We start from the raw sequence: 15,838 nt of genomic DNA, 5'->3' as shown, positions 1-15,838 counted from the left end.
CACAATGTGGATTCGTGCTTGACTGGGACTGCGGTGGCAGTGAGTGAATAAGGAATTACTATTCTTATCGTTTTGAGGCCGAGTTCTGCTCTTGCTGACCACGCTGGAGTGCAGTGGGGCCATCTCGGCTCATCACAACCTCTGCCTCCCAGGTTCGAGCGATTCTTCTGCCTCAGTCTCCCCAGTAGCTGGGATTACAGGCATAGGCCACCGTGCCCAGCTAATTTTGTATTTTTAGTACAGACGGGGTTTCTCCATGTTGATCAGGCTGGTCTTGAACTCCTGACCTCAGCTGATCCGCTGCCTCGGCCTCCCAAAGCGCTGGGATTACAGGCTGGGATCCACCATGCCTGGCCTCCGGGATGCCTTTACTAGGAGCGTGAGAACAGACCCACGCAGTACGCACATGTGTGGGCATGTCTGCATACGGGCATGTGTGCATATGCCTATGCATGTGTGTATATATGTGTGCGGGTGTGTGCCTATGTGCACGTGTGCATGTGTGTGTGTGCATGCTATGTATACACTTGTGCACGTGTACCTATGTGTGCATGCCTGTGTGTATCCGTGTGTGCATGTACCTATGCATGCGTGTATATACGTGAGTACATGCCTGCACGCATGTGTACGCTTATGTGCATATCCATGCCTATCTGCAAATGTGTATACCTGTGTGCATGTATATATAAACACGTGTATACATGTGTGCTCAGATGCATGCATTCTACGAACATGTGCCTGTGTTTGTGTGCATGTACCTATGTGCACATGTGCACGTGTGTACCTGTGTGCATGCATATATACATGTGTATACATGTGTGCACGCTTCGTGCCTATGTGCACGTGTGTATATAAACATGTGTATACATGTGTGCTCATATGCATGCATTCTATGGACATGTGCCTGTGTTTGCGTGTGCATGTACCTATGTGCACATGTGCGCTTATGTGTGCATACGCACATGAGTACATGTGTGTATGTATGTGCATGCATGTGTGGATACTCATGCATCTGTGCATGTGTATATAAACACGTGTATACATGTGTGCTAACATGCATGCATTCTACAAACGTGCGTGTTTGTGTGTGCATGTACCTATGTGCACGTGTGTATGTGTGCATGCATATATACATGTGTATACATGTGTCGACGTGTGTGCATGCTTTGTGCCTGTGTGCATGTGTCTATACGTATGTGCATTGTGTACCTATGTGTGCGTGCACATGTGTGTGCTTATGTGTGTGCACATGCACATGAGTACATGTGTATATGTATGTGCATGCATGTGTCGATACTCATGCCTGTGTGCATGTGTATATAAAGACGTGTATACATGTGTGCTCATATGCATGCATTCTACGGACATGTGCCTGTGTTGCGTGTGCATGTACCTATGTGCATGCATATATACATGTTTATACATGTGTGCACGCTTCATGCCTATGTGCATGTGTGTATACGTGTGCATTGTGTACCTATGTGCGCATACACGTGTGTGCTTACGTGTGTGCATATGCACGAGTATATGTGTGTATGTATATGCTTGCATGCATGTGTGGATACTCATGGCTGTGTGCATGTGTGTATAAGTGTATACATATGTGCCCATCTACATGTACCTATGTGCATGTCTATACGTGTACCTATGTGTATGTGTGCATACCTCTGTGTGCGTGTATACATGTGAGTACATTATGCATGTGTGTGCATGGTGGTGTGTTGTGTGCATACCCATGCCTATGTATACGCACACACGTGTGCACTGTGCATGTGTGTGTCCACATCGGCATGCTTTGTGGGATGTCCCTACACCCAGGATTGCTCCTACAGCCGGCACCTCCACTGGGGAACACAGGGGCACCGGCCCCCACCCCTCGCGCCCTCACCTGGGATGGAGAGGTGGTGGAGGGGCACGTCCCAGAGCCGGGGACACAGCGCCGACATCCAGTCCTCGTTCGTGTTTGTGCAGCCCACTCCCGAGACGGCCCTGGAAGCGCTCGCCGGCCCATCCATCACAGGCGAACCCTGGGAACCAACCTGAGGAAGAGGGAGAGCAAAAAAGGTTTTCCACGGGTAAATCTGTGCTCCTGGCAGGCACTGTGGCTGACGTGTGTCATCCAGCACTTAGGGAGGCCGCGGCGGGCGGATCACGAGGTCAGGAGTTCAACACCAGCCTGGCCAACATGTCGAAATGCCACGTCTACTAAAAATACAAAAATTAGCCAACTTCCTGCACGTCCCACTCGCCATCGTGCCACGAGACTACAAAGAACAAAGGAAAACACACACCTTTATCCCTGACCCGTGTGGGGTCGTCCTTCCTGCCGTGTCTGAGCCCCGTGGGCCGGAGCCAGACTCACCATCTAAACTAAAACCCGACTTGCTGAAAACTTAAAACTTTTCTAAACAGGTGAAAGCCACGGAGAGCTGGGACCCACCTGTGAGCACGTCCAGCTCTGATATCTCGGTGAAAGGACAAGGACACAGAATGTAGTATGTGCCTGTGAGCTCGGTTTGTCTAACAGCTATGTAGGATTACTATGGAATACTATGCAACCATGAAAAAGGATGACCATGGCGTGTCTAACAGCCACATAGGATTACTATGGAATACTATGCAGCCATGAACAAGGATGAGCTCGGCGTGTCTAACAGCCACGTGGGATTACTATGGAATACTATGCAGCCATGAAAAAGGATGAGCTCGGCGTGTCTAACAGCCACGTAGGATTACTATGGAATACTATGCAGCCATGAAAAAGGATGAGCACGGTGTCTCTAACACCTATGTAGGATTACTATGGAATACTACGCAGCCATGAACAAGGATGAGCTCGGCGTGTCTAACGGCCACGTAGGATTACTATGGAATACTATGCAGCCATGAAAAAGGATGAGCTCAGCGTGTCTAACAGCCACGTAGGATTACTATGGAATACTATGCAGCCATGAAAAAGGATGAGCTCGGCGTGTCTAACAGCCATGTAGGATTACTATGGAATACTATGCAGCCATGAAAAAGGATGAGCATGGTGTGTCTATGTCGTCTTTCTTTCCCATGCGTGTGGAACCGCAAGGGGGAGGGACAGAGAGAGACAGAGAGACAGAGACAGAGAGAGGACAGAGAGAGAGACAGAGACAGAGAGGGACAGAGAGAGAGACAGAGACAGAGACAGAAAGTGACACAGAGAGAGAGAGACAGAGAGAGAGACAGACAGACACAGAGACAGAGAGGACAGAGAGACAGAGACAGAGAGAGACAGAGACAGAGAGAGAGAGAGAGGACAGAGACAGAGAGACAGAGACACAGAGAGAGAGAGGACAGAGAGACAGAGAGAGGACAGAGAGACACAGAGACAGAGACACAGAGACAGAGACAGAGAGACAGAGACAGAGAGACAGAGACAGAGACAGAGAGCGACAGACACAGAGAGAGAGAAACAGAGAGCGATCCAGAGCCCCCTGGGGCAACCCCCACTCCAACGAGGAGTTCCCAAAGCCTCTTTCCTGGGGTGACTGCAGCATGTCTCTCCTGCCTTGTGGGGAGCCCCCACCCTGACATCATACGTCAAACCCTCCAGCCTAGGACTGTGAAAAGGTCCCCACAGGTGATTCCGTGGGTTCTCCCAGCTGTGGGGTTTCCCAAGTGTGTAATCTACGTGGCACGGGGGCCTCAGTCCTGGGTGTGGCAGAGCCACGTAACGCACTGCCTGGGGGGGTGGGGGGCCCAGGTCCTGCACCTCCAAGCCTGGCCCCCACAGGGGCTCCGCCTCCATCTGTTGGGGTATCGGGTCCTGGTGCGGGAAATCTCTCTGAAGAAGGTTCCCAGGCTGATAAAACAAGGAAATCCAGGCCGGGCTCGGTGGCTCACGCCCGTCATCCCAGCACCTCGGGAGGCCGAGGCAGGTGGACCACGAGGTCAAGAGATCGAGACCACCCTGGGCAACATGGTGGAACCCCGTCTCTACTAAAACACAAAAGACTTAGCCGGGCGTGGTGGCGGGTGCCTGTAGTCCCAGCTACTCGGGAGGCCGAGGTGGGTGAATCGCTTGAACCCGGGAGGCGGAGGTCACGCCCCTGCACTCCAGCCTGGCGCCTGGTGATGGAGTGAGACTCTTGTCTCCAAAAAAAAAAAAAAAAAAAAAAAAAAAAAACACACACGTGTTGCCCAGGCTGGAGTGCAGTGGCGCCATCTTCGGTTCGAGCATCCTCCTGCCTCAGTCTCCCCAGTAGCTGCGATTGCAGGCGCCCCCCACACATCAGGCTATTTTTTTTTTTTTTTTTTTGTATTTTTAGTAGAAATGAGGTTTTGCACCACGTTGGCCAGGCTGGTCCCGAACTCGCGACCTCAGGCGATCCGCCCGCCTCGGCCTCCCAAAGGGCAGGGATGACAGGCGTGAGGCACCGCGCCCGGCCGGGGTTTCCCGTCATTAGAAACCCCCTGTGTCTCTGCAGCCCGGGGGGCTCTTTTCTTGTCCCCTCCTTCTTTCTGGCCTAATAAACTCAGCTCCTGAAAAAGGCTCCACGTGCGTCCGGCCCGTGGGATTTCTCAGCCAACAGCGCCCCCTGGTGGACGCGGGAATCCTCTTCACAACACACATCGCTAGTCCTCCGCCCTTCCCTCCAATCCCCTCTCACAGCAGATTCACGGGGTCAGCAGTTCGAGACCAGCCTGGCCGACGCGGTTAAACCCCGTGTCTGCTAAAATAGGAAAAGGAGCCGGGCGTGATGGCGGGTGCCTGTGATCCCAGCTACTCGGGAGGCTGAGGCAGGAGGATCGCTTGAACCCGGGAGGCCGAGATCGCCCCACCGCACTCCGGCCTGGGGAACAGACTGAGACTCTGTCTCTAAAACAAAATAAAAAGCGTTACGGCTCTTTTGCAATTTCTATAGCAGGCTCTGCGGGGTTCGCCGGAAAGCCCCCCAAAAAAATTGATTTAAAAAATAAAATTAAAATAAAATAAATAAATAAAATAAGGCCGGGCGTGGGAAGGTCCCACGTGTCATCCCAGCACTTTGTGAGGCCGACGTAGGTGGATCACCTGAGGTCGGGAGTTCGAGACCAGCCTGACCAACATGGAGAAACCCGTGTCTATATAAAATGAAATTAAATTAAAATAAATCAGTCTCTGAGCTACTTTTCTGATGGGAGAGCTCTGCTTTCAACAGTCACGAGGAAGATGAGCTTCCGTAGCCACATTTCAGTCTGGATATTGTCCCATCGGCAGGAAAATGGCCATTCTGTTCCTATGTTTTTTTCCTTTCTCTTTTTTTTTTTTTTTTTTTAAGACGGAGTTTCGCTCTTGTCACCCAGGCTGGAGTGCGATGGCGCGATCTCGGCTCACCGCAGCCTCCGCCTCCCGGGTTCAGGTGATTCTCCTGCCTCAGTTTCCCGAGTAGTTGGGATCACAGGCACGTGCCACCGTGCTCGGGTAATTTTTTGTATTTTTAGTAGAGACGGGGTTTCACCATGTTGACCGGGATGGTCTCGATCTCTCGACCTCCTGATCCGCCCGCCTCGGCCTTCCAAAGTGCTGGGATGACAGGCCTGAGCCACCGCGCCCCGTCGTCTGCAAGATTTTTAAGGACTAAATCTGGTGACATTTTCAGATCCGAGAAAACGTTACAGACGGGCCTGGGGTCTCCTCTTAGACGTGGGACCCGGGAGGATCCAGCTGTGCTGGCTGACGCCTGTCATCCCAGCGCTTTGGGAGGCCGAGGCCTGAGGCCAGGGGTTCAAGACCAGCCTGGCCGACGTGGTGAAACTCCGTGTCTGCTAAAAATACAAAAGGTATCTGGGCGTCGAGGCCCATTCCTGTGATCCCGGCTACCTGGGAGGCTGGGGCAGGAAAATCATCTGAGGCCGGAAGGCGGAGGCTGCAGGGAGCTGAGATCATGTTCCCGCATTCCAGGCTGGGTGACATAGGGACACTCTGTCTCAAAAAAAAAAAAAAAAAAAAAAAATGGACATCGAGGAAGGGAAGGAACCTCCATGTCCTAGAGAAGAGACTCACCTCAGCAGACTCCGAACGGCAAACCCACCTTGCGCCCCCAACACAGGGGGACGTAGGAATTAGCGGCTCTTAGCCGGGTGCACCTGCTCACGCCTGTAATCCCAGCACTTCTGGGGGCCGAGGTGGGCGGATCGCCTGAGGTCACGAGTTCGAGACCAGCCTGGCCAACACGGTGAAACCCCCGTTTCTACTAAAAATCCAAAAAATGACTCTGGGTGGCAGAACACGATCCTGTGTCTCTGAAAAAAAAAAAAGAAACAAAGAAAAAAAGAATTGTTATTAGTAGAAAGGAATATCCCCATTAAGATGAGGGCTACAGAGACCAAGGGCTTTTCTGTTTATTTGTTTTGAGATGGGAGTTTTGCTCCCGTTCCCCAGGCTGCAGTTCCGTGGCGTCACCTCGGCTCCCCGCAACCTCCGCCTCCCGGGTTCAAGCGATGCTCCCGCCTCAGCCTCCTGAATAGCTGGGATCACAGGCACCAGACACCACGCCCGGCTAATTTGGGTATTTTTAGTAGAGACGGGGTTTCACCGTGTTGTCCAGGCTGGTCTCGAACTCCCGACCTCAAGTGATCCTCTGGCCTCGGTTTCCCAAAGTGTTCGAATTAAGGGCCTGAGACCCCCCTACACACAGCCAGACCTGCGTTTTCACCCCCTCTCCACCCGAGTCCTTGGGACCCTGGGCCTGTTCCTAGGAGGGGACAGGGACAAGCAGGGGCTGAAAGGGGCCGGGCTGGGATGCCCCAGGCAGGTCACTGCCCAGCTGTGCAGGGGGACGAGAAGCTGCCCTGAGCCCTATGTGGCTGGCTGCGTAGACGGGGCCAGGTCCCTCTTGGGGACCCAGAGCCACTGCCCGGCAGAGGTTCATTCTTTTTTTTTTTTTTAAATATTGTTTTGAGACACAGTGTCCCTCCGTCCCCCAGGCTGAGTGCAATGGCGCGATCTCCGCTCCCTGCAACCTCCGCCTCCCGGATTCAAGCGATTCTCCTGCCTCAGCCTCCCAAATAGCTGGGATGACACGTACCTGCCACCGTTTCCAGCTCATCCTTTGTATTTTTAGGAGGAGGGTTGGGGTCTCCCCACGTTGGCCAGGCTGGCCTGGAACTCCTCCACCTTGGCCAAAGCACAGTTTCCAGGGTGGACGCAGCGGCTCATGTCTGTAAACCCAGCTGTTTGGGAGTCCGAGGCGGGCGGATCACCTGAGGTCAGGAGTTCGAGACCAGCCTGGCCAACATCGCAAAACCCGTTTCTACTAAAAAAAAAAATACAAAAAAATACAAAAACTAGCCAGGTGTGGTGGCAGACACCTGTCATCCAGCTACTGAGGAGCCGGAGGCAGGAGGATCGCTTGAACCCGGGAGGCGGAGGCTGCGGTGAGCGGAGATCGCGCCACTGCACGCTCCTATAGTTTCTGGGTCACAAGACTCGATGACATCGGTGTCTCCGAGGAGACGCCACGCCCAGAGCGGCACAGGCTCATCCTCTGTGTCACGAGGGTTCCGTCACCTACGGCCGCAGCCATGACTGTCATAATCCCTCCCCCACGTCTCTGTCCTTCCCCTCCGGCTGGTGACGCCTCCATCACACCCCAGCTCCCCTGACCATGAGGGGCGTCCCCTCCTATGCCCACACCTGTCCCCATGTCCCCCCAACCCCTCCATCACATTCAAGCTCCCCTGACCATGAGGGCCGTCCCCCCCTGTGCCCACACCTGTCCCCACATCCCCCTGATTCCTCCATCACACCCCAGCTCCCCTGACCATGAGGGCGTCCCCTCCTATTCCCACACCTATCCCCATGTCCCCCCGATTTCTCCATCACACCCCAGATCCTCTAACCAGGATGGCGTCCCCTCCCATCCCCAAACCTGTCCCCATGTCCCCCCAACCCCTCCATCACACCCCAGCTCCCCTGAGCACTGAGGGGCGTCCCCTCCTGTCTCCACACCTGTCCCCATGTCCCCCCAACCCCTCCATCACACCCCAGCTCCCCTGAGCACTGAGGGGCGTCCCCTCCTATCCCCACACCTGTCCCCATGTCCCCCCAACCCCTCCATCACATTCAAGCTCCCCTGACCATGAGCGGCGTCCCCTCCTGTCCCCACACCTGTCTCCACGTCCCCCTGATTCCTCCATCACACCCCACCTCCTCTGACCATGAGGGCGTCCCCTCCTATCCCCACACCTGTCCCCATGTCCCCCCAACTCCTCCATCACACCCCAGCTCCCCTGACCATGAGGGGCATCCCCTCCTATCCCCATCCCTGTCCCCATGTCCCCCTAACCCCTCCATCACATTCCAGCTCCCCTGACCATGAGCGGCATCCCCTCCTGTCCCCACACCTGTCCCCCCAACCCCTGCATCACACCCCAGCTCCCCTGAGCACTGAGGGGCGTCCCCTCCTATCCCCACACCTGTCCCCATGTCCCCCCAACCCCTCCATCACATTCAAGCTCCCCTGACCATGAGCGGCGTCCCCTCCTGTCCCCACACCTGTCTCCACGTCCCCCTGATTCCTCCATCACACCCCACCTCCTCTGACCATGAGGGCGTCCCCTCCTATCCCCACACCTGTCCCCATGTCCCCCCAACTCCTCCATCACACCCCAGCTCCCCTGACCATGAGGGGCATCCCCTCCTATCCCCATCCCTGTCCCCATGTCCCCCTAACCCCTCCATCACATTCCAGCTCCCCTGACCATGAGCGGCATCCCCTCCTGTCCCCACACCTGTCCCCCCAACCCCTGCATCACACCCCAGCTCCCCTGAGCACTGACGGGCGTCCCCTCTTGTCTCCACACCTGTCCCCATGTCCCCCCGATTCCTCCATCACACCCCAGCTCCCCTGAGCACTGAGGGGCGTCCCCTCCTGTCCCCACACCTGTCCCCATGTTCCCCCGACCCCTCCATCACACCCCAGCTCCCCTGACCATGAGGGGCATCCCCTCCTGTCCCCACACCTGTCCCCATGTCCCCCCAATTCCTCCATCACACCCCAGCTCCCCTGACCATGAGGGGCATCCCCTCCTGTCCCCACACGTGTCCCCATGTCCCCCCAACCCCTCCATCACATCCCAGCTCCCCTGAGCACTGACGGGCGTCACCCCTGTGCCCACACCTGTCTCCACGTCCCCCTGATTCCTCCATCACACCCCACCTCCTCTGACCGTGAGGGCGTCCCCTCCTATCCCCACACCTGTCCCCATGTCCCACCGATTTCTCCATCACACCCCAGGTCCTCTGACCATGAGGGGTGTCCCCTCCTATCCCCACCCCTGTCCCCATGTCCCCCCAACCCCTCCATCACATTCCAGCTCCCCTGAGCACTGACGGGCATCCCCTCCTGTCTCCACACCTGTCCCCATGTCCCCCCGATTCCTCCATCACACCCCAGATCCCCTGAGCACTGACGGGCATCCCCTCCTGTCTCCACACCTGTCCCCATGTCCCCCCGATTCCTCCATCACACCCCAGCTCCCCTGAGCACTGAGGGGCGTCCCCTCCTATCCCCACACCTGTCCCCATGTCCCCCCAACCCATCACACCCCAGCTCCCCTGAGCACTGAGGGGCGTCCCCTCCTGTCTCCACACCTGTCCCCATGTCCCCCCAATTCCTCCATCACACCCCAGCTCCCCTGACCATGAGGGGCATCCCCTCCTGTCCCCACACCTGTCCCCATGTCCCCCCAACCCCTCCATCACACCCCAGATCCCCTGAGCGCTGAGGGGCATCCCCTCCTGTCTCCACACCTGTCCCCATGTCCCCCCGATTCCTCCATCACACCCCAGCTCCCCTGAGCACTGAGGGGCGTCCCCTCCTATCCCCACACCTGTCCCCATGTCCCCCCAACCCCTCCATCACACCCCAGCTCCCCTGAGCACTGAGGGGCGTCCCCTCCTGTCTCCACACCTGTCCCCATGTCCCCCCAATTCCTCCATCACACCCCAGCTCCCCTGACCATGAGGGGCATCCCCTCCTGTCCCCACACCTGTCCCCATGTCCCCCCAACCCCTCCATCACACCCCAGATCCCCTGAGCGCTGAGGGGCATCCCCTCCTGTCTCCACACCTGTCCCCATGTCCCCCCAATTCCTCCATCACACCCCAGCTCCCCTGACCATGAGGGGCATCCCCTCCTGTCCCCATGTCCCCCCAACCCCTCCATCACACCCCAGATCCCCTGAGCGCTGAGGGGCATCCCCTCCTGTCTCCACACCTGTCCCCATGTCCCCCCAATTCCTCCATCACACCCCAGCTCCCCTGACCATGAGGGGTGTCCCCTCCTGTCCCCACACCTGTCCCCATGTCCCCCCAACCCCTCCATCACATCCCAGCTCCCCTGAGCACTGAGGGGCATCCCCTCCTGTCTCCACACCTGTCCCCATGTCCCCCCGATTCCTCCATCACACCCCAGCTCCCCTGAGCACTGAGGGGCGTCCCCTCCTGTCCCCACACCTGTCCCCATGTTCCCCCGACCCCTCCATCACACCCCAGCTCCCCTGACCATGAGGGGCATCCCCTCCTGTCCCCACACCTGTCCCCATGTCCCCCCAACCCCTCCATCACACCACAGCTCCCCTGAGCACTGAGGGGCGTCCCCACCTGTCCCCAAGTCCCCCCGACCGCTCCCCACACGTGACACAATGTGGCAGGCAGCAGCCTGCAGGCGGTCCCCATCCCCGGCACCCCTGCCCCTCGATCTGCCTGGGGTCTGGAGGCCACCCCACAGAGCACTGACCTTCCCTGGGCAGGTCCTCTCCACCCTTTGGCCTCCACAGTCCAATGACAGACGGGCCCAGAAGCCCGGGGACCCGCCAGGCCAGGTGACAAACCCACACACACCTTCCCCCCCGCTGAGTCCTCAGGAAGGTCACGTCCCAGAGGCATGAGTGGCCGTGACCCACGTCCCAGAGGCGTGAGTGGCCGTGACCCACGTCCCAGAGGCGTGAGTGGCCGTGACCCACGTCCCAGAGGCGTGAGTGGCCGTGGCACCAACCCAGAACCCACACATGCAGGAAATACCTGCTGGGGAGGCTGAGGCAGGGCAAGTGCTTGCACCAGGGAAGTGCAGGTCGCAGTGAGCCGAGGTCACGTCACTGCACCCCAGCCCAGGTGACAAGACAGAGACTCTATCAAAAAAAAAAGACAGAAAATAAAACAACTTGTCACTGGAAAGTAAAGAATCAATACGAGGGGCCGGGCTCAGAGGCTCAGGCCTGTCATCCCAGCACTTTGGGGCGGCCGAGGCGGGCGGATCAGGAGGTCAGGAGTTCAAGACCAGCCTGAGCAACATGGTGAAACCCCATCTTTAAAAAAAAAAAATTAAAAAATAAATTAAAAAACTGGCCGGGTGCTGTGGCTCACACCTGCAATCCAAGCACTTTGGAGGCCAAGGTGGGCGGATCGCCCGAGGTCGGGAGTTCAAGACCAGCCTGACCAACATGGCGAAACCCCGTCTTTATTTTTAAAAAATAAAAATTAAAAAATAAATAAATTAAATTAAATTAAATGAGGAACAACAACAACAACAAAAATCCAGCTGAGGAACAAAATAAAATCATAATTAAAAAAAGAAAAGGACGATCAGACTCTGACCCCTGATCCCCACACTGTCCGTGTCTTAACTCCTTCGGCTCCGCCTGGGTTGGGGTCTCCACGGCCGCGCTGGCCCCCGCACCCCGGGACTGTGTGAGGACGTCCAGCCTGTCGAGCGAGTCACGATCCCAAAGTCTCCCGTCCCCACCGTCCCGGGCACAGGGTCCCTCGGACCCAGCAGAGAACTCCCTCCCAGGAGCCTCCCGGCCCCGCAAGGGTCACAGGCTGCCTGGAGCTGCCAGACGCGCAGCCCACACACCGCGGGCGAGTCTCCCGCAATCGCTCCGGCCAAGGGTCCCGGGAGGAGGAGCAGGACGCGGGGCCTGAGTGACGCAAGCGCGGGTTCCCGATCCCGAGCCCGAGCCCGCCACGGGCGCTGACAACCTCCCCCCGCCGACGACCCCATTCCCGCCGTCCGGAGACCGACGCTGTCACTCACGTTCCACCCGCTGCAGTCTCCGCGCTCCCGGCAGCTTCCGGGTCTTTGCGCGACGCACGTCCTAAAACACACACAGGCCGCCGTGATTGGCTGGAGCACACGTGCCTGCTGAAAGAGGGATGCTGTGATTGGCTGGGGCGGACATTCCTGCTGTAGAAGGGACGCTGTGATTGGCTGGGGCGGACATTTCTGCTGTAGAAGGGACGCTGTGATTGGCTGGAGCAGACATTCCTGTTGGAGGAGGGACGGTGTGATTGGCTGGGGTGGACATGCCTGCTGTAGAAGAGACGCTGTGATTGGCTGGAGCGGACAGGAGGAGGGACGCTGTGACTGGCTGGGGCCGACATTTCTGCTGTAGAAGGGACGCTGTGATTGGCTGGGGCGGACATTCCTGCTGTAGAAGGGACGCTGTGATTGGCTGGAGCGGACATTCCTGTTGGAGGAGGGACGGTGTGATCGGCAGGGGCGGACAGGAGGAGGGACGCTATGATTGGCTGGAGCGGACATTCCTGCTGTAAGAGGGACACCGTGATTGGCTGGAGCGGATATTCCTGCTGGAGGAGGGACACCGTGATTGGCTGGAGCGGACATTCCTGCTGGAGGAGGGACGCCCCGCCCCCGCCACGGACCTGTAGGCACCGCGGGACACGTGGGCTGCAAACACCGCCCCCAACTCACGCAGGGACCCGGTTACCCTGGGTCAGGGGAGGGGCCGGCGTCCTGACCAGGCCGGGGGACATGAAGCCCCAACAGTAAATCCCACAGTGCGTCCCCGGGGTCCCCCTGGCTGGGGGTTTAGCGACACTGAGGAGGACGTCCCGAAGGTGTGGCCTCGGGGGTGTCTGCGGTCAGCAGAGCCATAGCAGGGGACACGCAGGTCTGTGACTGACGTTCCACTCGGGCCCCTGGTGGCTGCTGCGGGCGGTCTCGTGGAGCCTCAGGACGACTCTGATGCTAATTTTTTTTAAATTTTTTAATTTATTAATTACTTTTTAAAGGTGGGGTTTCACCATATTGGTCAGGCTGGTCTCGAACTCCTGACCTCAGGTGATCCGGCCACCTGAGACCCCCAAAGTGCTGGGATGACAGGTGTGAGCCACAGCGTCCGGCTGCGATCCTGATTTTTAAGGCTGGGCGCAGGGGCTCACGCCTGTCATCCCAGCACTTTGGGAGGCCAAGGCAGGTGGATCACAGGGTCAGGAGTTCGAGACCAGCCTGGCCAAGATGTTGAACCCTCGTCTCTATTTAAAAAAAAAAAAAAAGGGTTTTTTTCTCATCTGTAACCCTTTCCTCTGCAGGTGTGTGGGTTTGGGAAACAGGGCGAGATTTTGTGTAAGTATCGACTAAAAGATGGTGAGGCCGGCCGGGCGCAGAGCCTCTCACCTGCAATCCCAGCACTTTGGGAAGCCGAGGCAGCTGGATCAACTGAGGTCGGGAGTTCGAGACCAGCCTCCAGTCGACATCCGGGGATGAGCTTGTCCCTGTGAGATTCCACGTGTGTCCACGGGGGTCTCTGTGGTCAGAGGGGCCCTTGGAGGGGACATGGAGGTCCTTTTTTTTTTTTTTGAGCTGGAGTCTTACCGTGTCAGCCACGCTGGGGTGCAGTGGGGCAGTCTTGGCTCACCGAAACGTTACCCTCTGGGGTTCAAACGATTCTCCCGCTTCAGCCTCCTGAGTAGCTGGGATTACAGGCCCGTGCCGACGCGCCCCCCCCTACCCCCCCCCCCCCGCTAATTTTTGTATTTTTAGTAGACGGGGGATTTCATCATAGTGTTCAGGCTGGTCTCGAACTCCTGACCTCATGATCCGCCCGCCTCAGCCTCCCAAGGAGCTGGGCCTGAGCCACCGTGCCTGGCAACAGGAGGTCTCTGAGTGACGGGTTCCATTGGGCCGTTGGTCACTGCTGGGGCTGTTTTCTGGAAGGCACAGGACGGGGTGGGGCAACAGGGCAGCTGGTTTCATCTCAGCGCTGGGGGCAAGGCAGGGGGCCGGCAAACGCACCCACCCGGGTGTCCCCTTCGGGTTCCGGCCTCTCCCACCTCCTGTGGCCCTTGTCCCTGCCCTACGCAGGCCACACCGCCCGTGTCAGTGACAGTGGACTGTCCACCCCAGACTCCCCCACCGTGAGCTGACCCGGCGGTGACCAGCAGCCCGGGTCGGGGGTCTGTCCAGGGCCCCATTCCTGCCTCCGCAGCTGCTCACGCGCACCCCGCTGTCTCCCACCCCGGGCCGGATGCCAGGACTGGGCCTCACAGAGCGCACGGATTACCCGTGTGTGATGGGGGGGTGGGGGGACACCTGTAGTCCCAGCTACTCGGGAGGCTGAGGCAGGAGAATCGCTTGAACCCGGGAGGCGGAGGCTGCAGTGAGCCGAGGTCACGCCACCGCACTCCAGCCTGGGTGACAGGGGCAAAACTCTGTCTCACAGACACGAAAAACGGAGTGCACGGAAGGTTTGTGGGCCGCAGTGGACGACTCACGCACCTGCCTTGGGATCCCACGTTCCCCGGTGGGATTCTCCCGTGTAACCGTAGCCGGGGCTCCTGTACCCCGTTTCTGTCCCGGCCCGTGTTTCTGCCCTCACCCCAGCTCTGGGGCACCTCGGGGGCAGCTGCTGTCCTGGACATGGGGACGTCTGGCCGGCCGCCAAGCCACAGGCCACGGGCCTGTCTGCCTTCCCTTCCCTCCCAACTCAGGCCCCTCAGCTCCCCACGTCCTAGTGTGACGTGGACCTGTGGTCACGGGGCCTTTCCTCCCTGTGTGTCCTGGTGTGACGTGGACCCCTGGTCTCAGGGCCTGTCCTCCCTGTGTCCTGGTGGGATGTGGCCTGTGGTCACGGGGCCCTTCCTCCCTCTGAGTCCTGGTGTGATGTGGACGTGTAGACACGGGGCCCAGGCTTCCTCCCTGTGTGTCCTGGTGTCACATGGACCTCGGGACACGGGGCCTGTCCTCCCTGTGTCCTGGCATGATGTGGCCTGTGGTCACGGGGCCCTTCCTCCCTCTGTGTCCTGGTGTGACATGGACTCCTGGTCACGGGGCCCTTCCTCCCTCTGTGTCCTGGTGTGATGTGGCCTGTGGTCATCGGCCCTTGCTCCCTCTGTGTCCTGGTGTGACATGGACTCCTGGTCACGGGGCCCTTCCTCCCTCTGTGTCCTGGTGTGATGTGGCCTGTGGTCACGGGGCCCTTCCTCCCTCTGTGTCCTGGTGTGATGTGGCCTGTGGTCACGGGGCCCTTCCTCCCTCTGTGTCCTGGTGTGATGTGGCCTGTGGTCACGGGGCCCTTCCTCCCTCTGTGTCCTGGTGTGACATGGACTCCTGGTCACGGGGCCCTTCCTCCCTCTGTGTCCTGGTGTGACATGGACTCCTGGTCACGGGGCCCTTCCTCCCTCTGTGTCCTGGTGTGATGTGGACGTGTGGACACAGGGCCCTGCCTTCGTCCCTGTGTGTCCTGGATCCCTGGATACGGGGCCTGTCCTCCCTGTGTCCTGGTGTGACGTGGACCTGTGGTCCCGGCGCCCGGCCCTTCGTCCCCTCTGTGTCCCGGGCAGCCGGGCGTGGATGGGAGAGCGGGCGAGGACCGGCGGGCTGACGAGGTGTGTCTGCAAACCCCTCCCGGGGCCCGGCATGCCAGCTCTCGGTGAGGCCCTACCCGGGATGCAAAGCACTGGAACATTCCATCAGCCTGTGTTGGAGGTTAGAATACGAGGACGGGGAGCACCCCTTCCAGTAGGAAGGAGGGACACCAGGTGGAGATGGATGTTTATTTAATTTATTCATTTATTTTGATA

General features: G+C 58.2%; 1 protein-coding gene and 1 non-coding gene across 21 annotated transcripts in view; one reads left to right on the top strand and one right to left on the bottom strand.

Moving 5' to 3' along the window:
• The window catches only part of LOC100404030 (phosphatidylinositol specific phospholipase C X domain containing 1), a 28,702-nt gene extending 16,613 nt beyond the window's left edge, over window positions 1–12,089 (bottom strand). For 4 of the 20 annotated variants that reach the window (XR_013531846.1, XM_078364397.1, XM_078364398.1 and 1 more), the window contains exons 1-3: window positions 12,051–12,089; window positions 6,017–6,255; window positions 1,889–2,039 (exon numbers count right to left, since the gene is read on the bottom strand). Coding sequence is in view for 19 of the 20 variants with exons in the window: in XM_078364397.1 (XP_078220523.1) it covers window positions 1,889–2,015 (127 nt within the window). In the remaining variant the exon portion in view is untranslated. Of the gene's footprint in view, window positions 1–1,888; window positions 2,040–6,016; window positions 6,256–7,040; window positions 7,269–11,038; window positions 11,146–11,611 lie in introns of all 20 variants that reach the window. The other 16 variants (XM_078364402.1, XM_078364405.1, XM_078364415.1 and 13 more) reach the window with 9 other exon arrangements.
• LOC118150955 (U7 small nuclear RNA) lies at window positions 4,865–4,926 on the top strand. The gene has a single exon (XR_004739064.1). It is a non-coding gene; the product is annotated as a U7 small nuclear RNA (small nuclear RNA).
• Window positions 12,090–15,838: the final 3,749 nt, after the last annotated feature.

Source organism: Callithrix jacchus, chromosome Y, assembly GCF_049354715.1.
Source record: "Callithrix jacchus isolate 240 chromosome Y, calJac240_pri, whole genome shotgun sequence".
NCBI lineage: Eukaryota > Metazoa > Chordata > Mammalia > Primates > Cebidae > Callithrix > Callithrix jacchus.
Note: the sequence above shows the minus strand (reverse complement) of the source record. Positions and strands in the feature narration are given on the sequence as shown.